Source organism: Peromyscus eremicus, chromosome 2, assembly GCF_949786415.1.
Source record: "Peromyscus eremicus chromosome 2, PerEre_H2_v1, whole genome shotgun sequence".
Classification (NCBI taxonomy): Eukaryota; Metazoa; Chordata; class Mammalia; order Rodentia; family Cricetidae; genus Peromyscus; species Peromyscus eremicus.
The window spans coordinates 140,437,552-140,462,967 of NC_081417.1; the positions used below are offsets into that span (position 1 = coordinate 140,437,552).

Sequence of the window (25,416 nt, forward strand, 5' to 3'; positions counted from 1 at the left end):
AGGACTAGAGAGATGACTCAGTGGTTAAGAGCGCTCGCTGTTTTGGTTTGTTGTTTGTTTTTTTAAGACTTATTTATTTATTTTATGTGTATGAGTGCTCTATCTGCATGTATGTATGTTTTTATGCCAGAAGAGGACATCAGATCCCACCATAGATAGCTGTGAGCCATGATGTGGTTGCTGGGACTTGAACTCTGGACCTCTGGAAGAGCAGCCAGTGCTCTTAACTGCTGAGCCATCTCTCCAGCCCCAATACTTGATGTTCTTTTTTTCTTTTTCTTTTTTTTTTAAGATAGAGTTTCTCTGTGTAGCTTTGGAGCCTTTCACTCTGTATCCCAGACTAGCCTCAACTCACAGAGATCTGCCTGCCTCTACCTCCCAAGTGCTGGGATTAAAGGTGTGTGCCACCACCACCCGGTGTACACTCACTGTTCTTGAAGATGACCCAGGTTCAGTTTCCAGCACCCACACTAGGTGGCTCACAACCACTTGTGACTCCAATTCCAGGGCATCCAACATCCTGACCCTGTAGGCTCCTACATGCATGTGGTACATATACTCAGGCGTACATACATACACATGTTTTTTTTAAATCAATGGATAAATAAATAGTCAGGGCTTGGGATATAGCTTAGTTGATAGAGTCCTCACCTAGCATAAATGAAGCTCTGGGTTTGAACACTACATAAAGCAGGCCTCGTAGTACATACCTATGATTCTAGCACTAGGGAGATAAAGGCAGAAAGTTCAGTTCAAGAACATCCTTAGCTACATAGCAAGTTTGAGGCTAGCTTGAGTTACAGAGACCTTAGCTCAAAAGAAGACAAAAAGAGTGTGTAATCTATCATGGGAGAAAATGGATAGATTTGACTTGGTTAAAATAAACTTTATTTTTAAATTATATAATGTATGTTAAAGTTAGTTGAGTGTGTTCTCATTTTCAACCACAAGAGGTCTCTTCCCTCATGACTTCTAGGAGTCCAAAATCGACCTCCTTGATCGGAAGGAGGACGTGAAGAAAAAGCTGAAGAAGGCCTTCTGTGAGCCAGGCAACGTGGAGAACAACGGGGTTCTGTCCTTCATCAAGCATGTCCTCTTTCCTCTCAAGTCTGGTAAGAGTCCCCTGCTTGTTTCTCAGGGGCCATGCTGGAAGATCCAAGTTCCTGCTGGGACTATTCTTAAAATTGTCACAGAATCTTCCTGCAGGGACTGGCTGCCCTGAATCTCTGCCCTGATTTCATATATATGCTGTGCATTATGAGGCTGGGCTGTCCCTCAGTTATCTGTGTGTCTATTACCAGGCAGTGTCTGTGTGTGTATGTCTGTTACCAGGCAAGATCTGAGAGATTGTCAGGCTGCAGAGGGGTGTCAGAAATGAGAGTGGAGACAAACATTTTGAACTGGAATACAAAAGAATTCTTTGTTTTGTTTGTCTTTGGAGACCGGGTTTTTCTCTGTAGCCCTAGCTGTCATGGAACTCACTCTGTAGACCAGGCTGGCCTCAAACTCGAAGAGATCTGCCTGCCTCTGCCTCCCCAGTGCTAGGATTAAAGACGTGTGCCACCACCACCCAGCTGAATACAAAAGAATTCTAAGCCATGATGTTTGTTGAATACACAGTTGTGGCTGCTTATCCAATTAAAGAATAGGAAGGCTCATTGTAGAGAGCACATCTGACATGCCTCAGATCCTAGATTTAATCCCAGCAGCAAAAACTGAAAAAGTAAATGCCAGGGCTGGTGAGATAACACAGTTGGTAAAAGTAAAATGCTTTAAATATGATATGTGTGTGCACGCGTGCACACACACATAAATAGCAAACTACAAATGGTCATGCATTTGGTGGAGGACTACTGTGCCTGCGGTTACTGACTTGTGGGTGTCTGTTGTAGAGTTTGTGATCCTGAGAGATGAGAAGTGGGGTGGAAACAAGACCTACACCGTTTACCAGGAGCTGGAGAAGGACTTTGCCGCTGAGGTAACACTAGAGGAGAATGGATGTGCACTAAGTCTAACAGCCTCTCCCTCCTGGACGAGCCACACAGCTCTGCCTTGATGCCCTCCAAGGCTGTTTTATTAGTGACTTAGATTTGGATTCAAGTAGTTTATGAAGTAGATGGGCGAATGGCAGATACTTAAAATGCTGATTTTCGTCATTCTCCAAGGGGCCAGATACATTGCAGTAAAGAACCTTTCTCCACGCCTGCACTGTGGGCACATACCCACACCAGACACATTTATACACATAATTTTAGAAAAAAAGAAGTAGGCATGCTTAGCCAGAAAGCAAGTATATGTTCTGTCTTCAGCTGTAAGAAGAGCTTCCCGGGGGAGGGACTAGGTTTTCATGTCACTCCAGAGTCGATGCAAGACTTGGGTGGGAGGAGGGTTGGCGACGCTCAGTGGTTAAGAGCACTTTCTGCTCTTGCAGAGGACCCACATCAGGCAGCTCACAACCACCTGGGACTCTAGCTCCAGAGACTCTGCTGCCCTCTTCTGCTTCCAAAGGCTACAGTAGTACACGTGTGTACAGGCACACACGACGTGTAACTTAAAGATGAAAAAGGCTGACATGCATATATTGGATTTGGTTTGGTTTGAGGGGTTTTTTTGGGGGGGGTTGTTTTTTTTTTGAGAAAAGTGTTGTATTGGATTTTTAAAATACGTTCTATGTAGCCCTGACTATCCTGGAACTCACAGAGATCCACCTGCTTCTGCCTCCCCAGTGCTGGGGTTAAAAGTGGGTACCAACATGCCCCAACTAAGAGAAACTTTCCCCCAGCCTCGGGAGTTGGTGAAGTGGGCTGACTCGCTTGACTTTGCATCCCCTTCCCTTAGAGGTGGGGGGCAGCAGCTGGGGAACCACTTGGAGGCAATGCTAGATGTAAGCGGGTCTGAGTGGCAGCTGGAGGGGACTCTGAGGTCTGGAAGCTTGTGTGGCCCATTTGGGGATGTGTGGCAGACATTCCTCTGAAACCCTTCTCTGTTGTCTGAGGCAGGCCACAGAACCCACATCCCTGAAAGCAGTTCTTTGTGGGAATGCTGAGCAGAATTAGAAGGAATACTTCTGGAAAATTCTGCAGCCACATATTCCCACAGTACTTGCCATGGTGGAATTTCAAGTCTGGTGCGTCTATGTAGTTTTGATTTTCACTGCCTGAGACAGAAGCCACTCACTGGTGACATGTGGCTGTGGAGCACTTACGGTGTGGATACTGCAACCAACAAACTGAATTTTAATTGACATCTGGATAGCTGCAGGCCTAAAGCTTTCGCTCAAAGTTAACTATTCCCAAGGAAATGAAGAAGTAGCATCAGAAACAGAAATGTTGTCATTAATGTATTACAGCAATCATACCTAAGGATGTCCTTTCAGAATAGCTAAGTACTTCCAGACTATACTTTGGTACAAAAGGTAACTCCAGGACACAGACAAAATACTGAATTTCAGCCAGGAGGTGGTAGCACAAGCCTTTAATCCCAACACTGTCCTGGGACTCACTTTGTAGACCAAGTTGGCCTCTGAACTACAGAGGCCACCTGCCTCTGCCTCCTGAGTGTTGGGATTAAAGGTGTGTGTCTCGGCCACACCGGGCAATGAGCCTGTGTGCAGGCTGTAGCATTTCGTGTGAGGTCATGTGGATTTTTCTTGTGTTGTCATACTGATGCTTAGACTTGGGAGCATCACGGATCTGCCCTGCAGGTGAGGACTGCTCAGTTGTACCTCCATGTGGCAGCACCACTCACCATTGCCACCATATTGTGTACCTCAGTCCTCATTCTGACTCAGATATACCACCGCTAGCATCCTCATTTTTATTGCTTGTTTGTTTATTGTTTAAGTAAACCAAGACTGGGCTGAGGGTGTGGCTCAGTCAGTGGTAGACAGCTTGCCCAGCATGTATAATAAGATACTGGGTTCAACCCCCAGTACCTCAAAAAAAGAAAGAAAAAGTAGTGAGAGTCGTCATCATCATCAAAACTTAACAGGGGTTAAGTGTCCAATACACCGTTAACCAGAACTTTAACCCTTCTATGTCTAACTCAGTCTTTAGGCCTAGGGTTACCTGTGTGAACATTTTCCTGTGGGTAACATTTGGTTTATGGCTCAAAGTATAAATGGAAAGACTAGCAGAATTAGAATAATGAATGTCAGGTGGTTGTGCTGCAGGCCTTTAATCTCAGCACTTGGGAGACAGAGGCAGGTGGATCTCTGAGAGTTCAAGGCCAGCCTGGTCTACACAGTGAGTTCCAGGAGAACCAAGGCTACCCAGAGAAACCCTGTCTGGAAAAAGCAAAAACAAAACAAAACAAAGAATAATGAGCATATTCAGCCTATAAAAGCCTTAAACTAGAACAGAATTCAAAGTCCAAAGGTCTAGATGCCAGGCTGAGGGCAGGAAGACTGTGGGTTTGAGGGTAACCTAGGCTACGTAGTAAGACGTGTCTGAGACAGGCAGGCACCTGGCTTTGAGAGCACTCCCTCCCTGTTCTACCTGGTTTCCTAAGAGTGTTGTAAGGCTCCAGACTGCAGGCAACATTCTTCTGTCTGCCATGTCACCTCTCATCTCACCGGGCCTTGTTTACTTCTGTAGGTTGTACACCCTGGAGACCTAAAGAATTCTGTTGAAGTTGCCCTGAACAAGTTGCTGGACCCCATTCGAGAAAAGTTTAATACCCCAGCCCTGAAGAAGCTGGCCAGTGCTGCCTACCCAGAGCCTTCAAAGCAGAGTAAGGCCAGCTGGGAAGAAGCCTGCGATTGAGACCACTTCGAACCTTCTAGTATAAGTTTGCTAAACCTGCCTTGGTGAGCTTGTCCCTAGGTGGTATTTGCAGTGGCAGTCTGTTGACAGCTGCTCAGGCTTCTGGAAAACACGCATTTTAACAGCCTCCCTGCTCCCATCTCTCTGCTTCTGTCTTGTGAGTTGGTCATCCAGTTACCCATGATGCTGAGGTGCTGCTGTAGATACCTTTGTGTGACCCATCCAGAAGAGACTGAGCAAATTCTGCATGGAATTTATGAGTAGAAATACCCAAAGGTGGCCAGACTACTGCAGGCCTTGCCCTCCATCTTAGTAATAGAGAAAAGCTGAGGAGGAAAATCTTGTGCCCCTTCTCCAAGGCTGCTGGGCCTGTGTTAAAGTGTAACTCAGTGGATGGGCTCAGTGATTCTCTCCTAAATCCTGCCTGGTTTCAGTATCCTCATCCAGGGCAGGCAGACCTGGCCTGCCATTGCGGTGGGAGAGGAGGAGAGTCCCAACCCCATGGAGTTCTTCTCATTTCCAGAGCCCACTGCCAAAGGCCCTGCCAAGAATTCAGAACCAGAGGAGATCATCCCCTCCCGGCTGGATATCCGTGTAGGCAAAATCATCAGTGTGGAGAAGGTACTCGTTTTCCACTACATCCCAAAGAGGCAGAGAAGGGTTGGGTCTGTGTGTTTCCATCTGGAGGAAACCTAGAGAGGGGAGGCAGCATCCATGGGGTCATATTGCAAGTCAGAGCCCAGGTGTCCAATTGCAGGCAGTCTCTGAACCTTATACAACACAGCCAGGAACCAGGAGAGAGGAGCAGTGGTCAGAGAACTTAGCCATCAAATGGCCCGATGTACTCACCTAGAACGTACCAGCTTGCCTGGTCTAGCTTCTGGTCTTACTTAGGTTGGCCATTTGCCCCTTAGAAGGTGGCTGGGGGGAATCGGACTTCCTTTTTTGCAGGTCATGTGATCAATCATTGGCTGGGAACCATTGTTCTAGGCCTTTTTCCCCTGGCATTGATTTGCTTGACACTCTGGCCCTAAGCCTCCCAACCACTGGATAGACTACTTGATATGGTTGTTGGTGCTCCCACCTCAGATGGTGAGGCCACCATTCATCCACTCCCAGCTCCTAGACACCTGGAACCCTTGGTGTAGTACTTGGGTCATAATGGCACTCACTAAACAGTCCAGACTACCTAATCTCCGTTAAGAGATTTTTCCACTAGACATTAGGTTCATTTTCTCAAATCTAGTCCCTTGAGGAGTAAATGTTCCTTCAAGGCATGTTCTCAAAGCCAGGCATGATAGCACATGCCTGTAATCCTAGGATTTGGGAAGCTGAGGCAGGAGGATCACTGCAAGTTAAAGGCCAGCCTTGGCTACATAGTGAGACCTTGTCCCAAAAAAGAAAAAGACAAATGCAGGGGAGCTTTGGAAAGAGCAGATGTCCCTTTGTGATGACCTCCACTGTGATCATCTCTCACTAATTTATTTGTGTACTGGGGGTTGAGGAGAATATGCCTGCCACATGTGTGGAGGTTTGAGGACTCATTTCTTTCCTTCCACCATGTGGCACCTGAGGATCTAACTCAGGCGATCAGGATTGGAGGCAAGCACCTTTACCCACTGAGCCATCTCTCTGGCCCTCTGACAAGAATTTCTTGCTGGCAGCACCCAGATGCAGATAGCCTGTATGTGGAGAAGATTGATGTGGGGGAAGCTGAACCCAGGACTGTGGTGAGCGGCCTCGTACAGTTTGTGCCCAAGGAAGAACTCCAGGACAGGCTGGTGGTGGTGCTGTGCAATCTGAAACCCCAGAAGATGAGAGGAGTCGACTCCCAGGGCATGCTGCTGTGTGCTTCCATGTGAGTGAGGGTTTGTGGGCCAGGACCTGGGGAGGGCAAGTGAGGAATTGCACAGGATGACACCCTCCCATACACCATGTGTAAGCCCTAAGAAAATGCCCCCTTCCACATTGATGCTGAAAGATAAGGCATGAAAGGGTGGCTGTGCAAGTACTGTGAATTAAACACCTTGCATGAAAGATAAATTGTTAAGAGAAAACTAGATTGGTAGGGCATAGTGGCATATGCCTTTAATTCCAGCACTTGGGAGGCGGAGACAGGCAGATCACCAAGAGTTCAAGGCCATCCTGGTCTACATAGTGAGTTCCACAGCTATATAGTGGAAACCCTGCCTTGGAAAAAAAAAATTAATTAAAAAATAAAATAAAGGGGTTGGGGATTTAGCTCAGTGGTAGAGCACTTGCCTAGCAAGCGCAAGGCCCTGGGTTTGGTCCTCAGCTCCGGGGGGGGAAAAATACAAAAAATATAAAATAAAAATGGATGGATGCTGGACACAGTGGCACCTACCTTTAATCCTGGCACTTGCAGGGAAGGGTCTCTAAGCCTGGTTTACTTCTCAAGTTCCTGACCAGCATGGCTACACAGTGAGATCCTGTCTCACCAAAAGGAAGGCTGGAGGTCGGATACAGCTCAGTTGGAGTTCTTACCTAGCTGGCATGAAGCTCGGGGTTTGATCTCCAGCACCTCATAAAAGTGAGTGTGGTAACCCACACCCATAACCCAGCACTGGGGAAGTAGCAGCAGGAGAATCAGTTCAGGTACAGCCTGGGCTACATGAGACTCTCCAGATAAACAAACAGAAATGCAGGTGTCACACTACTAGTAAGAGGAGGAGCCAGGATACCAACCTGTTGTGATTGGGTACAGAATCACTGCTGGAGACCCAGGTATTCCTCTTTCCAGAAAAAGAGATACTGAATATAGTCCTGGGTTAAGTGTTCAGAGAGGGAAAAGTGACCAGGACCTCCTGGGTTATGGCACTTAGGACCCGGGTCACTTTAACACCCACAGCTGTTGGGAAGTCCATCATCTTGCCTTTTGTCCTGTCTTTCCAGAGAAGGGGTGAGCCGCCAGGTTGAACCTCTGGACCCTCCTGCAGGCTCTGCTCCTGGTGAGCGAGTATTTGTGAAGGGCTATGAGAAGGGTCAGCCAGACGAGGAGCTCAAGCCCAAGAAGAAAGTCTTTGAGAAGCTGCAGGTGAGATGCTACTGTCCTCCCTTGCCCAGGCTGCCCCAGGGTGCTGTCCTCTTGCCCAGGCTGCCCCAGGGTGCTGCTCCTGAGTCAGCAGTTGCCTCTTTCCCAGCTGACACTTCCTGCACTGAGTCCCTTCATCTTCATTCAGCTCTGAATATGAGGGGCTGAGAGTCTCAGAAGGACTCTGCATATGCCGAGTAGTGACATGAAGCAAGTGAGGGACTTTCAGACACTTCCTTGTCCATTTGATCATAGTCTGAGAAGGCAGCTGATGGGAGGTCATCCCCATTTTACCTCAGGCTGTGACCCTCCATACCACAGCAAATAAATGAGTCAAAGGAAGAAGTAGATCCCCTCCTACCCAGGAACATTTAGAGCATTCACTAAGCTGAATACGGCCTGCTCCAGCTGTCCTGGACTCACTCGCTTGCTCACTCTTTTTTTTTTTTTTTTTCAATAATATCAAGTCCAGAATATGTGTCAGGCACTGTTCTAAGTGCCTGGACTACACCAGTGTAACAAATTAGCTCTCTTTGTGGAACAAACTTTATAGACGCTGTCTTAAATAGAAGGCCAGAATGAAGAGAATATCCCTAGCCCTGCTGGGTGTTTTGGTGCCTGTATGTAATCGAATACTTAAGAGGCAGAGGTAGGAGGACTGCCCCAAATTCATGCCAATCTGTTTAACAAAGGAGGTCCAAAGCTGGGCAGTGGTGGTGCATGCCTTTAATCCCAGCACTCAGGAGGCAGAGGCAGGTGGATCTCTGTGAGTTCAAGGCCAGCCTGGTCTACAAATCAAGTTCCAGGACAGCCAGGGCTGTTACAGAGGAAACCCTGTCTGGGGGAGGTGGGGGGGAGCTAATTAATTAATTAATTAAAAAGGAGGTCCAGACCAGCAAGGGCTATACAGTAAGACTCTTCTCAAGACCAAAAAAAAAAAAAAAAACATGGACATGTATTTCCAGTCCTATCAAAGCTACTTAAATAGGCCTTGATTGTTTCTTTCTGATCTTTTGCTGGACAGAGGGGCATTCAGGTTAGTCTGCTTTTTTATCCCTGAGTGTTTCCTCATATTAAGTATCCAGAGGGATCATGTGTATAGCGTATCGTGGCCTATCAGCTGCTATGACCAGCTTGGGTGTGCTTAGTGGCAGAGCACTCACTCAGCATATCAAATAAGACCCTAGGTTTGATCCCTGACACCATCATCATCAACACACACACACAGTGCTGATATTAACAGTCTAGAAGTCTTTATATTTATTCATAGAAATGAATGTGCTTACCAAAAGATAAGAACATAGAAGTCTTTGGGGAGCTGTATTCAGAAACACTGGATCAGGGGCCCAGGTGGTGGTGCACCTTCAATCCCAGCACTCAGGAGCAGAGTTTTGAGGCCAGCCTGAACTACATAGTTCATCCAGGACAGCCAGGACTACTAAGGAGACCCTGTCTCAAAAACCAAAATGAAAAAGTTGGGCCAGTTCATGCTAATAATGTGAGAAGTTTGTGTCCCGCTACCGTAACTTTTGTTTTCTGTCTTGTCCAGGCCGATTTTAAGATTTCTGAGGAGTGCACTGCACAATGGAAACAAACCAACTTGATGACCAAGCTGGGGTCCATCTCCTGTAAATCACTCAAAGGGGGGAACATTAGCTAGCTGGCCCAGCCTCCTCCTCCTCCTCGCACCATGCATCTGCGGTCTCAGCTTGTTGCATCATCACCCGTCCCCATCTCAGGACACTGAGCTGCAGCTCTGGAACTGTTGATAGACAGGAGACTTGGTAAGGGACAGCTCACCTTCCTACCGTCTGGGATCATACCACCTGGCTGCAAGGAAAGTGACCGTCAGCTTGGGGTAAGGACGGCTGCCCAGCAGCAGAGCTGTACCTCCTTCCCTTGGCAGCTGACTTGAGAAATCTGGTTTCAATAGAACCAGTAGAAAAAGTTTATTCCATCGTCCTTGAAATTGGAAAAACACTGGTTCCCAAGTTTCCGAGGGTTGTCCCCACAGCTGTACCTCTAGCCGGGATCTAGTGCCTGGTCTGGGCTAATTACAGTTTCTCCCCACAGGAAATTGTGGGATTTGAAAAGAAGGGAAACAGAGCCTAGAGGTCTATCAAGCTTCCCAGGGCTGGCAGCTTCCCAAGGCCCGCCTACCCTGAGGCTTGGCACCAGTGGCAGGGTCTGCCCCAGCTCTCCTGGGGCTTCCCTTGATCTGGCTAGGTTGGGATACTCCCCAAACCAGATGTGTGTCAGCAGCAGGACGGGAATGGACTGACACAACGTGGGGTACTTCATAAGGCATCTCAATCAAGTCACTAACTGCCACTGTCAAATTCAAATAAAGTGTCTGAACACAGTGTCTGGGTGGATTTGTCTGCACCACACCATGTTGGAGATGGCATGAGCGTACAGCAGCAGCTCTGTCACCTAACCTGGGACCACTGGCTTCGGCCCTATAATGCGATGGGGCAGACAGGGATCAATGACGGACACCCTGAGTTTCCCTGTCAGTACTAAGCGGGAGGTCCACTCCTGGGCCAGTGCTCACAGCAGGCAGGACACACCTCTTCTGACTGCAAGCCCGGAGCACTGCCCTGTCCTAGCAGAGCCAGGTCCTCTGTGGTTCATTAGCCCGCAACTAGGTCCATGCTGCTGTGAGGTATGTGTTCCTCAAACCTCGTTACATACATTACCCAGCATCCCGTTGTCATGTCTGGAAAAGAGTAGTCACAGCCAAGTTTCAATCATTTAATTAATACCTTTTAATGAAACACAGCTTTGTCATGTGTCCCACTCAAGCTTCAGGGGAATGGGGAGGGCTGTTTATATAGACATATCAAAGACTCAAAAAGTTAAGGAAATATATATATATATTTCTCTCTTCTAACATTTTTATGCAAATTAAAAATCAGAGGCTTTTGGTCTCTCCATTTGCACAAGGTCAAGCTTATTTACCCCAGAGGACAAAGAGAGGTTGCCCCTCTTAAGATTCTCCTTTCTTCTTTGTACTCTGACGGACCCAGTGCAGAAACAAGCAGAGATCCCAAGTCAGGACAAGAGCTCCAGTAACACTGGGAAAACTGCTGCTTCCCCGCCCCCAGCAGCTCCCAGATTCCCAGGGCCTGGATCCTGGGGCAGAACAGTGCTTACTGATTGATTGTCCTCCCCCGACACCCCATGGGACAGTGCCATCCCCCCAGCAGCAGCCTCCATCACACACTGGGCAAGGGAAAGACGGTGACAAGCATCCTAGCAGCAGGGCTGAGGAGCCTGGACTCTCCTCCAGGCCCCAGTTCTCGACAGGAAAGTCAGCAGCAAGGGCAGTGGGTCACTCTCTTCTCGGTGGTGGAGATGCTAAAGGCAAGACCTTGCCAGGCTCAAGCCCCCACTGAAAAAGACTCAGGAGGTGGCCCGAAAGGAGGCACAGCCATTGGAGCTGATAGGGACAGGCTGAAAATAAGTCATTAAATTCCAGGAAGAGAGATTAGTAGCAGAGGCTGCTATCTGGGGATAGCCACCAGCCTGCCCACTTGGGATCACTGGACTAGGGAAGAATCTGGCCCAGGGGTACCCCTTTGGCTTCCCATCCTTGCCACTCAGCCTCTGCTCCCTCCTCCTGGCTGGAAGGCAGCTGCAGAAGGGACGTGCACCAAAGAGCAGAGACAGGTCAGAGAAAGGATGAGGGCCAGGCCTGGGCCACCGGCCAAGGAAGTCCCTGCCAGGCTCTCCTGCCAAGATGAAATGGACACATCCCATGAGCTCCTGGCTCTGAAGCTGTGCCCATCCACCCAAACCCAATCGAGTGTCACAGGACAGGTGCCCAGCATGCCAAGATCCCAGATGGCTTCCTACTCTGGTCTGGTTTTTGGTTTCTTAGTGCACAGTGCCCACAGACCTCTGGTTCTTCCTCCCCTCGTCCATGAGTCCCCTATGAGGAGGAGCACCTGTCAGAACTGGGAGGCAGGAGAGTGGTTGGTGGTAGGTTGAGGCACAGAAAGGCTAGCCCCCTCTGTACCTTTTGTGCTTTGGAATTCCACAGCCCCACTCCTGCCGCCAGCCTGGGAAGCCTGTGGGGATGACTTGCCCATCTCCAAGAACTTAGGAAAGGAGTGGACTGGACTGGCAGAATAGACAGACTGGTCCCCGCTGGGGGCTGGCTACCAAGAGACTGATGCTGCCACCGTGTAAACAGGCTCTTGGAATGTGGTTTCATGAGCCCTAGAAGATGGACACGCAGCCACTTTGCAAAGTGCTTTGATTCTGGACTACAATACACGATTCCCACCATGAAACAAAATAAACACGTTCTGCTCCCACCTCTGTGGCCTTGGGATGGGGGTGGAGGCACAGCCACCCTCTCCCACCAGCTACCTTCTTTAAGAGGAGGCTAAGGCCAAGGCTGCAGGGCTTCTGGAGGGGAATCCTTTCAGGAAAAGGCATGAGGGAAGGGGAACTTGGAGGATGGGCAACATCAGGCTTGCATAAACATGGAAGGCTGTGGAGATTAAGGCTGCAGGCATCCTTTCTTAGGCTGTGTGCCATGTCCTCTCTTCCTTGGAGCTGCTCGGGTCCCTGAGAGATTGTATTCCTGGGATGGGTCAGCAGTGCCTGTTGATGATGGTCAGACCAGTCTCTTCTATGGATCTGTGAGGAAGGGGACATTGAGCAAGCCTCTCAGCTTGGCTCTGACAATAAACCTAAGACCTGCTCACCCAACCTTTCTGTATGCCCTCACTTCCCTGAACTGGGAGAGACAACTTCAACAGACTGTGACATGGGTGTCTCTGCCCCGTTTTACAACGTAACGGAGATGGGAAATGATGGGACAAAACTGGACTACACTCACGTCAGCTGCCAGTGTCTGTGTCCCATCTATCCCTCCTCCCTCCGATTCCTATCACTAGTTTGAAGATGAAGTCCACCTATCCCACATATCTCAAAACCAGATCCGAGAACATTCCCCTATAGACCCCCAGAGAACTGATTCTGCACCAGTGCCTACAGTACCTGAACCAGGGGGGCCCATCTTCTCTGTACCAGCCAGCTGCACACCTCCATTCTCTGCCAGCTCCCCGTTAGTCCTGTCCTCAGCGTGAGGGAGCCCGTTGGTGGATGGAGCAGTAAGAGATTCAGCCCTAGGAAAACTGGGGGAGGGAGGAGGGACTCCTACAGAGGGCTTGCGGGCCACGGGTGGGGGAGCCTTGGAAGGCTTCTTCTGGGCCTGGGATGGCCGCTGCTCTGAAATGCTCCGAAGTTCAGCCACCAGATTCCGCTGGAGGTCAGCCTGGGCCTCAGGGGACACAGGCCGCTCAAGCTGCAGTTTTTTGGTGCCCTTGGAAAAGATGAAGCTGGCCTTGGAGGCAGGAGATTGTGGAGACCGTGGCTCTGCCTCTGGTGGTCCAATGGGCAGAGCACTTCCAGGGTTCTCAGTGGCAGCCAAGCTGGAGGCCTTGAGTCGGACGGCAGCACAGAGCCCAGAGGAGGGGGCAGGCACTGGGCTGGCCCGCCCTGACAGGGCTCTTCGTAGTGGTTTCTGGGGGGCCGATGGCCCTGGAGATGAATTTGGAACCCCTGTGGAAGCACCCACAGATCGAAGCCGTACCATCTGCAGGAGTGAGGGTGTGACCAGAGGTGGGCCAGCATCCTCCCTGGGGGCCCCACTGTTCTTGCCCACAGAGTCTTTCTGAGGGAGCTTGGCCAGAGGCTCTGAAACAGAGCTAGCTGGAGGTGGAGCTGGTGGAGCTGGCGGAGCTGGTGGAGCTGGTGGAGGGGTTTGGGTATGCTGGGGTGAGGTTTGGGATGAGCTAGCAGCGGAAGGGGTGGCAGCCAGGGAGCTGCAGGGATCCGGAGGGCCCGGCTCCAGGCCTGCAGAGAAGAAGACCTCCTCAGGTGGGGGAAAGTCAGCCATGGACAGGTCCTGTTCCTCAGGTGTAGGTGGTGGTGGTGGTGGTGGCCAGCTGGAATCTGGGGGGGACTCTTCAGCAGTCTCTGGAGCAGGTGGGACCTCCTCAACCACTTCGGGCTTCTTACTAGGCGGTGGGGGTGGGTGGTAAGATGGGGGTGGGGACGGTGGGGGTGACTGGTCTTTGGAGGCAATGGGAGACTCCTGGGGTGGAGTCAGGCTTGTCTGAGGCATGGAAGGAGATGCAGGACTGGTGTCTATTGTAGAAACTGGCCCGGGAGCCACAGCAGGGGCAGCCAGAGCAGGGGCAGCCTGGCTAGAGCTCTTGGTCTTGGAAGGTGGTGGAGAGAAAGGAGCAGGCACCTTAGGATGAGGAGGTATGACAAACCTGTCACCCAAGGGGGTGGACATCTGTGGACCAGAGCGATCAGAGGGAGTAGGGTCTGAGGAAGAGGAACACAGAGATGTGAGGGAAGAGGACACAGAGGCCCCAGGAGATCGAAGGGATGTCACTCGATCTGGTTTAGGGGGCTGAGCCCTGCCTGGGGAAGCAGGGGCACCTGCCAGACCCTTGTGAGGGAGAGTTGGGGTACCGCTCTGGCTTGAGTATCCACTGGAAGGTGAAAGTGTCCGTTCTGGGGAACGTGGGGGTCGCCTGGAGCCACCTGGAGATGAGCCAGAGCCCCAGCCGCCTGCTGAGCTGGGGGGACAAGGCACGGCCCCCACCCCTGCAGACCCACCTGTGGGGGGCGGCCGGGGCAGCTGCTGTGGCTGCTGCTTCCGCTCGGGTTTGGGCGGCAGCCCTAAGGGCCCATCGGGTACTGCTGAGCCCCGCTGATGGAGGGAGTAGGTCCGGCGGGGAGGCGGGGGAGGCCGTTTCATCTTCCGCAGGGACACACTCCTGCCAGACAACTGCCCACTGCTGCGGATGCTGGCCGTGTCTGAGACCTCAGCAGTGCTACCCCCACTAGGGGATCCCCGCCCGCTGCCCCCTGGAGGAGGGGCTACCACATGATTGCTAGCTACAGAGCCCTCTGGCTGGCCCTCAGAGCCCCCCTTGGAGGAGAGAGTGGACCCATCAGACACAATGGTCTCGGAGGATTGCGAATGGCTCCAGGTGTCACTGGAGGAGGAAGCATGGCGGCTGCGGGGCCGGGGACTTGAGGCTGAGGAGAAGCGGCCCAGTGAGCGCACAGAGGCCGGACTAGCAGACAGCAGGCTGCAGCGGCTCAGAGTGCGCAGGCTGCAGCGGCCCAGAGCCACCACATCCACGGTGGGGGGCAGCACGGCATGTGGGATCAGTTTCGACAAGTAGGTGGCTTGGGGCGAGATAGACATGGCTGGACTCAGTGGCTCTGCAGGCCCTGCCCCTCCTGTCAGTCCAGGCACCGCGAGAGACACAGGCCGGGTCAATGGTGGTGGCCGGGCTCCCGTGGAGCGACCGACAAGTGTGTCATCATGGTAAACACGGTCAATGTGGCGCTGTAGTATGGCCTCTGTATCAGTGCCAGCCTCTGCTTCGGCCTCCAGAGCCTGCAGGGACACCCGGACCCCCGTCCCTAAGGCCAGGCCCGGGGGGCGACCATCCACTGTGGGAATACGGACAGCATCCCGCGGACCAGGAGGCTGTGGAGTGCCTGGAGCCTCGCGACTGTTCCGCAGGCCTGAAATGGACAAGGAGATGGAGTCAGCAGAGGGCTGGCCAGGCTCTCCGTCCACCACCACTGCCCACCTAACAAAGCTCACCAAGTTCCTTCTGCACATGCTGAGGCAGCCCCAGCACCGTGCTCCTCCGCTCCCTCCGTCGCCGCCCTGACTTTCCAGATTTGGGAAATGAGTCATGGGGTCTGAAGGTGGAGCCTAAGGGCCAGTCCAGGGGGAGAAAATCATTAGAGCAGGACTCTGAACACTGCACAAAGCAATGCTCTGTACTAATAAAGTACTAGGAACATTCTGGCAAGGCTAGGTTTCTTTAAGACTTCTGGAAATCCCCTTACTAATTCAACAATGATCTTTCCGTTTGGTGAACAGTTCTTTTTACTTAGTGAACATATTATGTCATCGTATTAAATGCTTGATATTCATTCCAATAAGGTAAATGCTCTTAATATCCTGATTTTCTGGAGAAGGGGTGCTACTAGAGATTGAGGCCAGAGCCTTACACATGTCCTCTGAGGCAGTCCCTAGTCAGTCCTTTGGCTTTTGTTTTGAGGTGGGGATCTCATACAGTCCAGGCCAGCCTCTGACTCACTACATGGCTGAGATGATCTTGAATGTCTGACCCTCATACTTCTACTTCCCACGTGCTGGGATTACAGGTGTGCAGTACCACTCTCTATTTTATATAATGCCAGGGATTGATCACAACTTCCTGCATACAAGGGCAAGCACAATACCAACTGAGCCAATCCGTTATCTTCCATAGAACTTCAGTCAGACTCTCAGAGAAGTGAAGGGTTTATCTTCCACAAATCCGGGTTTCCCAACCCTTAACTATCTTTGGTCAGTGTCCACCATGACCCTCCAAGGATAAAAGGTAGTCTCCTAAATTCGCTGAATCACTAAGCCTGGGTCCGGACCAAAAGGGAAGCTGAAGGTTCTAGGACATGCTATGCCCATCGCCTCTTTCCCCTGCCTAGGAATCCCAGCAAGTGACAACACACCTCTGCGCTGGATCATCTCTGAGCGGACGGAAAGGGCATCCTCTGCTGTGGAGCTCTCGGTCATGTAGGACTTTTGACTGCAGAAGGAAATTGTGTCTTCATCCGGCCCCGTCCGGGAGGACTGTTGGGATAAGATCAGCTTGGACAGGCTGCCTTAGGCCTCTCACTGGAACTTTCACTCACAGATTTTCCCAGCATCACCCAGCACTGAGCAGGTACCAGATGGAGCAAGCCTGGACTAGCTGTCAGAGGTCATTTAATTTATGCTCTTCAACATACAGAAGAAACCAGTCCAGAGAGGCCCAAAGCCATGCATGCCAGAAGCTAAGCCAGAAGGGAAGAGCAGGGCAGAGCTGGGCACAGGGCTCACCTGGATGCTCTGGGTGTCTCCATGGTCCCAGCCACCCTTGCTCAGTTTCTGTCTTTCTAGAAGATACCAGAACGGTGTGTTGGCCTAGGCCCCTGACCCCCAGGAGCTGAGAGCAGCACTGGACAGGGCAGGGAGAGTTACCTTGGTGCTGTAGGGAGCGGAGCCCCTCCTGGGCCTGCGTGTGCAGCTCCTCCAGGTGAGGTGGTCTCCCGCTGGGGAAGAAGACGTTGTCCTGGTGCTCATCTACTACAGATCCTAGCCCCTGGCTGGGCCCAGCACTCTGACGTTTATCACTCTCAGCCTTGGCAGAGCCTGATGGGAAGAGAAGAGGAAGTGAGGGCCAAAGACAGATGGGTCCTGGAGATTCTTAAGTGTGGTAACACAGGCACGGAGCACACATACATTCCATGTCTACCCCTACGACACACAGACCCCATGTACACACACTAACTACACCCTAGAGTGCATTTATCGGAGTAATCACATCACATAATGAATGGGACCACACAAAGTCAACACACAGAACACACAGGCAAACTACATCCACACAACATTCACAGGCTTCATGAATGTATACATACAAACACTATCCAAGCATAAACGCATGAATGTACCTACACCAGCTTCCACAGACCCACATGACACCATTCTGCATACACACAAACAGCATCTAAGTATACACAAAACTGCATCCATGGGTCACTCAGGGTTCCACACAGACACCCCTACTACCCACAGAGCCCACAGCAAATACATTTGTCTCTGAGACCTGAAGCTTCACTTTAAAGGAAAACAAACCACCTTCTTCAAACTGCCCCTTGGCCCAAGTCCAAGGAGAAGATGCCATGGAAAACCAGGGAGCTGTCAGTCATAATCAGGTTCCCAGAAAACCCTGAGGGAAGGATAGGCCAGGGACACCTACTTACCCATATGGCTGCCCTCTGGAGGGATGGGCAGGGGAGGGGGGAAGAGGGATCAGGCCCCTCAACTCCCACTGGGAACTCAGCCTCTCTTGGGGGAACAGGCCAGGTATGGCCTCTCCTGGAGGCCCTGGCCTGGCCCCAGGTACCAAGGAGCCAGGGCTCCATTACAAAGGCTCCTGTTACAGGCCCTGCCCACAGAGGGTCTAATCCTCTAGTCATCCAATCCTGAGGATGGGGGCTGCGTCAGCACTTTGCAGTCCCAGCCCCTCTTTAAATGAAACCCACAACATAAGCAAAAGCGCTCGGAGGGTCATGTGACCCTGGCAGTACCCTGAAGAGGGGCAGAAACAAAACAAGCCCTTTAACGGGCCCCACCCCGGGAATGCTCGGACACCTGCCATCCCAGTCAGTGTTCGTCAGCACCAGAGGACCTGCCTGCCCCCAGAAGCCACAGGAATCCTACCAAGGCAGAGCTAAGAGGTGCCCCCAGGAGGTCTTGGGTGTCCCGCCCTCCCCCCAAATCCCATGGTTTTACAAGTGGAGAAAGAGACTCAAGTGGAGTGTGACTACGAAAGTCTGCATTCCCAGAAGGGACCCTTCCCTCCAAAGACACAAGACACTAGAGCTCCTCCAGACAGAGGCCAGGTCTGAAAGCCAGGCTCCCAGGCCCTCCTCCAAGGCTGGTTCCCAGGGCACGCTTTCCTTGCTGCTCCCAAATACCCTCCCCACCCCAGATGACTCCCGAGGGGGATGCCCTCTCTCTAAACTGGGATATATATTGAGCTATACCCAGTAAGGACTGGGCATCCCAGCAGGAAGGCAGTCTGGCCCTAGGGCAGCAGACTCCAAGGTCAGGGACACCTGGTCCATCCTCCCGGATCCCAAGCAGCACTCAGACAAAGACAGTCACAAAGCCGCTGGACAAAAGCATGGCCGCACCTCGGACTGCGGCCAGCCTGGTAACCAGCACCCTGAGTGCACCGTGCCTCCTAGCCTCGGTCCCCACTAACCTCAGGGTCTGGCAAAGGCAGCTGTCACCCCTTCCCTACCCTACCCGCACAGCCACACCCACTCACCCTTCTTAAACACCTCAAGAAGGGCTGGGAGGTGCCGGCCCAGGAACACTACCATGTCTGCAGCAGACGGTCCCCAGAGCACCAGACTGCACTTCCACTCCAGGCCAGCCCCAAGAGGACTCGGGAGACGCAGGGATGCAAAGCCAGCTCCCAGCCAGCTGCACAACGCAGCTGAGCACAGTTCGAGCAGCAGGGGGAGGGGCTGCTCCAGGTTCTCCTCCCACCTCTGCCACAGAACCCGCCCAACCGCTAACCCCACCCCGCTACTCCCAAGCGGGACACAGGGAAACTGAGGCCCAGAGACTGGGTGCTTTGCTACTTACGAGTATGACTGAAGGCAGTAGAGAGAAAACACACACTTCTAGCTGGGGGTCACTGACTCTGCCCCCAAGTTCTTGTCCAAACATGTGGGTGCCAGAACTAAGGGAAGGGTCCCAGCTGCCAGATGGTAGGTGGAAGAGCCACCAGACCAGACTCGGCATGGTGCTCATGCCCAAAACCCTGCCATCCTGGCTGATATGGTAATTTTCTGAGGAAAGAGATCAGCCCATGGAAGACCAGACAGGAGCCCAGAGCTGCCTGTGAGGATGAGAGGGACAGAGGTGGCTTCAGAATACAACACATAATGTGAGGCCAGTGAGATGCCCAGAGAAGCAGAGTGACTGAAGGCAACAGCCACCCCGCTCGCACACTCTCTGAAGAACTTTCTTCCCACTTCGGCATGTGATTAGAGAGGCTGAGGAACTGCAGAGCACACAGCTGTTCCTTCAGCTAGGGTCTTCCCAGATGCCATCCTAGAAGTGCTCACCAGGCACTGGAACAAAGAATTAGCCCAGAAGCAACCTGGAGGTGGATTCAGAAAAACAGCCAGAGGTGCAGGGGAGGGGAGAGGAGGGAAGGGCTAGGGGAGGGGAGAGAGTAGAGGAGTTAGGAAGAACGTCAGGTTCGGGTGCAGATTCAAATCTACCACACAAGCCGTGACCTTTCATAAAAGCAAGGTCAATATCTAGCATGGCTTGGTGGCACATACCTGTAATCCCAGCACTGAGGCTAAGCCAGGAGGGTGGAAAATTCAAGGCTAGTCTGGGCTACATGGCAAGAACTTATCTCAAAAAAAAAGAGGGGGAGGGGGGGTCTGAAAAGATGGTTCAGTGATTCCAAGTGCCTGCTACTCCTGAGGAGTTGGTTTCCAGAGCTCATATTGGGTAGCTCCTAACAGGCTGCTTGTAACTTCCTTCACGGACTGGACACCCACTTCTAGACACCTCAGGCACCAACACATGAAGAGCTGATACATATACATACATAAAAACTGAATAAAGAAGGGCGGTGATGGCAGCGCACGCCTTTAATCCCAGCTCTTGGGAAGGAGAGGCAGGCGGATCTCTGTGAGTTCAAGGCCAGCCTGGTCTACAGAGCCAGTTCCAGGACAGCCAAAACTACACAGAGAAAATCCTATCTCAAAAAAAAAAAAAAAAAAATTAAAGAAGCAAGCCATGTGTAGTAATGCATACCTGTTTCTTCAGAATATGGTCACACCGGGCAGCGGAGGCGCACGCCTTTAATCCTAGCTCTAGGGAGACAGGCAGGTGGATCTCTGTGAGTTCAAGGCCAGCCTGGTCTACAGAGAGAGTTCCAGGACAGGCTCCAAAGCTACAGAGAGAAACCCTGTCTTGGAAAAAAAAAAAAAAAAAAAAAAAAGTCACAAGTTTTAGACAGCCTGGTCTACAAAATGAAACCCTGTCTCAAAAAAGCAAAAAACAAAAGGAGCTGAAGAGGTGGCCGGGCACTTTAAGAGCACTGGCTGCTGCGGCCAAGGTTTCATTCCCAGCACCCACAGGGTGGCTCACAACCATCTGGAACTCCAGTTCCAAGGGATCTGACTGTCTCCTGGCCTCTGAACACCAGACACACATATGCACACACATACACACAAGCAAAACATTCAGTTACATAAAAAATGCAAAGAGAATTTAAACGAATGTAAAGAAAGAAAAAGAAAGGGCACAAGAGCAGAGCCCTGAGCCATGAGGCGCTGGCTGCCAGGACAGGCACTGCCTAATGCAGAAGCCCGGAGGTAGAGCACAGCTGGAATAAATACAGTGAGCTGGGGGAGGCCTGGCAGAAGCCATCAGAAGGGCAGGAACCAGGTCAGGTGACCTCTAGCCCTTACCCTGGGACATCAATGAAGGTTTCAGGTGGGCAGTGACAGTCACTATGAGATCCTCCAGAAAGTCCACAGTAGCTGAGGCTAAAGGGTCTGTGAACTATGTTCTGCTGCAACCCAAGCGTGAATCGACCTGTCCCTCACTGCACCCCTCCCTCAGGAGCTAAGAGTTCAGTGGCTCCCAAGTTCCAAGACCACTCAGCACCTCCTTCTCCACTGGGCTCTGGCCTCTCAGAGACTAATCAAACACTGACCAGAACCTCATTCTAGAAGATAAACATTTAGCTAGACAACGGTGGTACACGTCTTCAGTCCCACCACTTGGGAGGCAGAGGCTAGCCTGGTCTATAGAGTTCCAGGACAGCCTGGGCTACACAGAGAAACCTTGTCTCAAAAAAAAAAAAAAAAAAAAAAAGAAAAGTGGGGGGGCATTATGGGGCAGGGCACGCAGCAACAAACATCTACACAACAATCTCAAGAAGTGAGGGGTTTGCTTTAGTTTTCTTTCTCCGTGAAACAGCTCTGACTGCCCGGATCTCACTCTGTAGACCAGACTGGCCTCGAACTCACAGAGATGCTCCTGCCTCTACCTCCTGAGTCCTGGGATTAAAGGTGCGCATCACCACCACCCAACAAAGTAGGTGGTTTTTATTGATCTGTTTTTGAACAAAGTAGACCTGGCTGACCTGATACATGTTAGCTTGGGTTGGCCTCAAACTTGTGACAATCCTCCTGCATCAGCCTCTCAAGTACTAGGACTGCTGGTATGTACCATCACACCTAGTAGAAATAGGCACTTTTTTTTTTTCTTTTGAGACAGGGTCTTTGTAGCTCAGACTGGCCTCAAACTTGTTACAGCCAAGGATGACCTTGAATTAACTTTAATTATTACATTATTTGGAGTGCACACACCACTACACGCATTTGGAGGTCCAAACAGTCAGGGTGGGTTCTATCCTTTCACCATGTGGACCCCAGGAACTGAACACAGGTGGTTGGGCTTGGAAACAAGCACTCTGCCCACTCACTGACACATGTCTCTGACTCCCCTGCCTCCACCTCCTGAGTGCTGGGATTACAGACTTGCACCACACCCAGTGTCTGGGCTGCTGGAAAGCAAACCCAGAGACTCCTGCATACTAAGCTAGGTACGCACTCTACCAACTGAGCCACACCTTTTGCCCAGAGTGGGCACTTTCGTCCCATTTTACAGATGAGGAATGAGACAGTGGGGGTAAATGCTACACACACTGGCCTCCACTGAGTAAGTGGCAGGAGCTTTTTCACCGAGGACAATCTGAATCCAAGTCATGTTCTATTTACTGTGTCAGCTACAAACCTTATCTCCCTGCTTGGGGGGGGGGGGGAGACTTCATCATCTCTATAAACTGGAGGGGTTTCGTGTTTGTGTATTTTTTGCTGTTGTTTTGGTTTTTCAAGACAGGGTTTCTCTGTGTGTAGCCCTGGCTGTCCTGGAACTCGCTCTGTAGACCAAGTTGGCTCCAAACTCAGAGACTCCCCCTGCCTCTGCCTCCCAGAGTGCTGGGATTAAAGGCACTCGCTACCACCACAAAGCAAACTGGAGGTTTTTGAAGCATATGTTGCCCTTGCCCTCTGCCTCATAGGCATGACCCATCAGCCACTCCTATATCCCACACAGACAGGAGAGTGAGATCTAGACATCTGGATGGTGACTACTGCCTACCAGGTATTGGTGGAAGGCAAAGCCTGTGGATCACACAGTCCTGGAGACAGGTACTCTCCTAGTAACTAACTAGTCAAGGACCCAGGAGGCTTGGGAGCTAGGAGACTTCCTGCACCTTTCACCATGCAGGGACAAAGGGGCTGGACTCCTACTAAATTGGGGGTACGATGACTTTAGCCCAGAGTTCCTGGACCCACAGCTGGCATTCAAGGTCACAGCTGAAAAAAAAATGCCCAGCCAAAGCCAAGGTGCTAACACCTGGTAACATATCTGGTGCCCCCAACACCTCCCCCTACCCAGAGCCTGCTCTGAGCCACCCCAGGCAGAGAGAGATCCACGAACCAGCGGCTGGCTTGGAGAGGGGCTCTGCAACCTGAGTCTCTGAAAGGGAAGAACACCTCACAAAGAGCTGATAACCGGAGGAGGGGAGGAGCTTCCCAAGGCCACACTTCAAGTCCCAGTTCTGGCTTGTCTCACAGGCCAGAGGTGCAGCCCGGGGCAGAGACCTTGAGGTAAAAGGCTCTAACACAGCTGCCACAACCCCTACCTGCCTAAGGGAGGCCGCCTTCGGATCTGGATCTAAGAAGATGTCCCATCAAGCATGGCACTCCAGGAAGTACACAGCAAGCTCATGAACTCAGACACAGCCCGTGGCCTGGCATGTGCCCTGAGAACGTCCCACTGTGGCCACCTCCACAGATGGATACATCCAGGACTACACCAGCAAGGCTTAAACAGGCTCCCCCAGCCTACACCTCCTCACCTCCTGGCAGGACTGCAGACCCACACAGGGCCTGCCAAGTGGCTGCATGTACAGGAAGGCAGGTGTGTGTACTTACTACCCAGGGGCTTTCCTGAGCCTGGGGATAGGGACAAGGGCCTGTCTCCCTCCAGAGCCACACTCACTTGTGCGCATGTGCAGCACATAGTCTCTTGGCAACATCCTCTATAGGGTGAGGCCTCAACCTGCCCCATTCCAGAACAAGGGGCGGGGGTGGCGCACCCACGAGTGCACAGGCCTGACTCAGGGCAGAAGAATGAGGGAGGAGGGCACAGCTGGCCAGGTGGCCTTGCTCAGGAGCTGGCACCCTCCGGCCAACCGTCCGCTCTCCTCTTTTCTGCCCTTGGCCACCTCTCCGGCCAGGATTCAGGATGTTTAGAGGCGCCTGGTCTCAACCCCTCTCTATATCTAGGTGGACAAGCTGGGAGGGGGAGAGGGGAAGGCTTCTTCCAGACACACCTCTAACGCAAAAGTGGCAGTCGCTGGCCGGGTGGAGGAAGCTTGATGTTCGCACTCTCCACCAGCCAGCACGGTGAAGTCTGCCTTTTCACAAAGGGCACAAGGAGACTCCAGGGGAAGAGACTTCACCTGCTGAAGGTCACCCAACCAGGAAGTTGCGGATCCCACATTTAAATCGCACCAAATGCCACGGCAGTCCCAAGTCTGTTAATGGGTAAAGAATAGCCAGAGCCTCTGCCCCTCCCTGGCCAAAAAAGGTGTGCCTCACCTCTGAAGATGAGAAATCTACTTCCCTTCTCCCAGTGTCCAGCCGCACCTCAGCAGGGGCAGAGCTGACAAGCCAGGCCGGTTCTAATGTAAATATTGGGGGGCAGGAAGTGCCTGGAGCAGAAGGGGAGGATCCCGTCCCACAGGGTGCCCTAGGGGGACAGGCAGTAGTGAAGGGAGGAATTAGCTACAATAATAAAACAAATGTCATAATGAGTTTCCAGGGCAGCATTTGCCCCAACAATGACATAATAACCCCTTTCGGCCAGGGAATTCTCAATTCCCAAGCTCTTTCTTTCCTCCCCCGAAGCATGATTATCCCCATTTCATGGATGCCACAGAAGCAGTCAGCGTGAGCCAGTGGGGGAAAGCCTAAGAGTCAGAAAAACTGGCTTCCGGGCTTTAGACAAATAAATCAGGTCTCTCCGCCTCTGTCTGCTCTTCTCCAAAGTAGGGCTGATGTCCACCTCATCTCAGAGTGCCTGGGGACACTAAAGAAAGTCACCCACCAGCTGCTGTGGTAATGAGGCCTATAATCTCAGCACTGGAGACAAACAGGAAGACTACCATGTGTTTGAGACAGTCTGTCTCAAAGAGGGGTCTGCAGAGAGGCTCAGCGGTTAAGAGCACTGACTGCTCCTCCAGAGAACTGGGGTTCAATTCCCAGCACCCACACAGAGGCTCACACCCATCTGTAACTCCAGTTCCCTTGATCTTCTGGGGGCCCAGCACACATCTAGTGAACAGACCTACAAGCACTCCACACCTACGGGCAGTCAAGACACCCCTACATATAAGAAGAGTAGATTAATAATTTGAGAGAGCGCTAGCCCCACTGGAGATAGGGCTCAGTGGTAGAGTACTTGCCCAGCGCGCATGAGAGGCTCTGGGTCTGATATCCAACACTGCCCATAAAAAATTTTTAAAAACTAGTTGATTGGACTGGAGATGTAACTCCATTGGTAGAGTGCTTACAGGAAGCCCCGGGTTTGATTCCCAGGACTGCATAAAATGGAGCACAGTGGCCTATGTCTATAATACCTGCACTCAGGATTTGAGGCTAGCCTGGGCTATGTGAAACCCTGTCTGAAAAGAGAAAGCTCCACAGCCCAGCACAAACACACAGTATTGAATCAGAGCTGGCCATGGCCTGTCCAGGGTGTGGGCCGTACAGAAAAGGCCTTTCCACTCACAACACTGTAGCAACCAGTATTCCTGAAGACCAGCTGAGGAGACTCTAAGTCCTCTTTCTACTGAGGCACACCTCAAGCATCAGTGACTT

The 25,416-nt window shown here is 51.6% G+C and overlaps 2 protein-coding genes across 3 annotated transcripts in view; one reads left to right on the plus strand and one right to left on the minus strand.

Moving 5' to 3' along the window:
• The window catches only part of Yars1 (tyrosyl-tRNA synthetase 1), a 31,039-nt gene extending 20,863 nt beyond the window's left edge, over positions 1 to 10,176 (plus strand). The window contains exons 7-13 of the mRNA XM_059255006.1: positions 977 to 1,112; positions 1,893 to 1,978; positions 4,596 to 4,731; positions 5,287 to 5,384; positions 6,428 to 6,621; positions 7,677 to 7,818; positions 9,365 to 10,176. Of these exons, the coding sequence (XP_059110989.1) occupies positions 977 to 1,112; positions 1,893 to 1,978; positions 4,596 to 4,731; positions 5,287 to 5,384; positions 6,428 to 6,621; positions 7,677 to 7,818; positions 9,365 to 9,475 (903 nt within the window). The 3' untranslated portion in view covers positions 9,476 to 10,176. The remainder of the gene's footprint in view (positions 1 to 976; positions 1,113 to 1,892; positions 1,979 to 4,595; positions 4,732 to 5,286; positions 5,385 to 6,427; positions 6,622 to 7,676; positions 7,819 to 9,364) is intronic.
• Positions 10,177 to 11,367: 1,191 nt separating this feature from the next.
• Positions 11,368 to 25,416, minus strand: part of Nhsl3 (NHS like 3) — a 29,356-nt gene continuing 15,307 nt past the window's right edge. For both annotated transcript variants that reach the window (XM_059255012.1, XM_059255013.1), the window contains exons 2-7: positions 16,898 to 17,068; positions 16,757 to 16,812; positions 16,387 to 16,507; positions 15,470 to 15,583; positions 12,829 to 15,387; positions 11,368 to 12,465 (exon numbers count right to left, since the gene is read on the minus strand). In XM_059255012.1, coding sequence (XP_059110995.1) covers positions 12,458 to 12,465; positions 12,829 to 15,387; positions 15,470 to 15,583; positions 16,387 to 16,450 — 2,745 coding nt within the window. In that variant the 5' untranslated portion in view covers positions 16,451 to 16,507; positions 16,757 to 16,812; positions 16,898 to 17,068 and the 3' untranslated portion in view covers positions 11,368 to 12,457. The remainder of the gene's footprint in view (positions 12,466 to 12,828; positions 15,388 to 15,469; positions 15,584 to 16,386; positions 16,508 to 16,756; positions 16,813 to 16,897; positions 17,069 to 25,416) is intronic.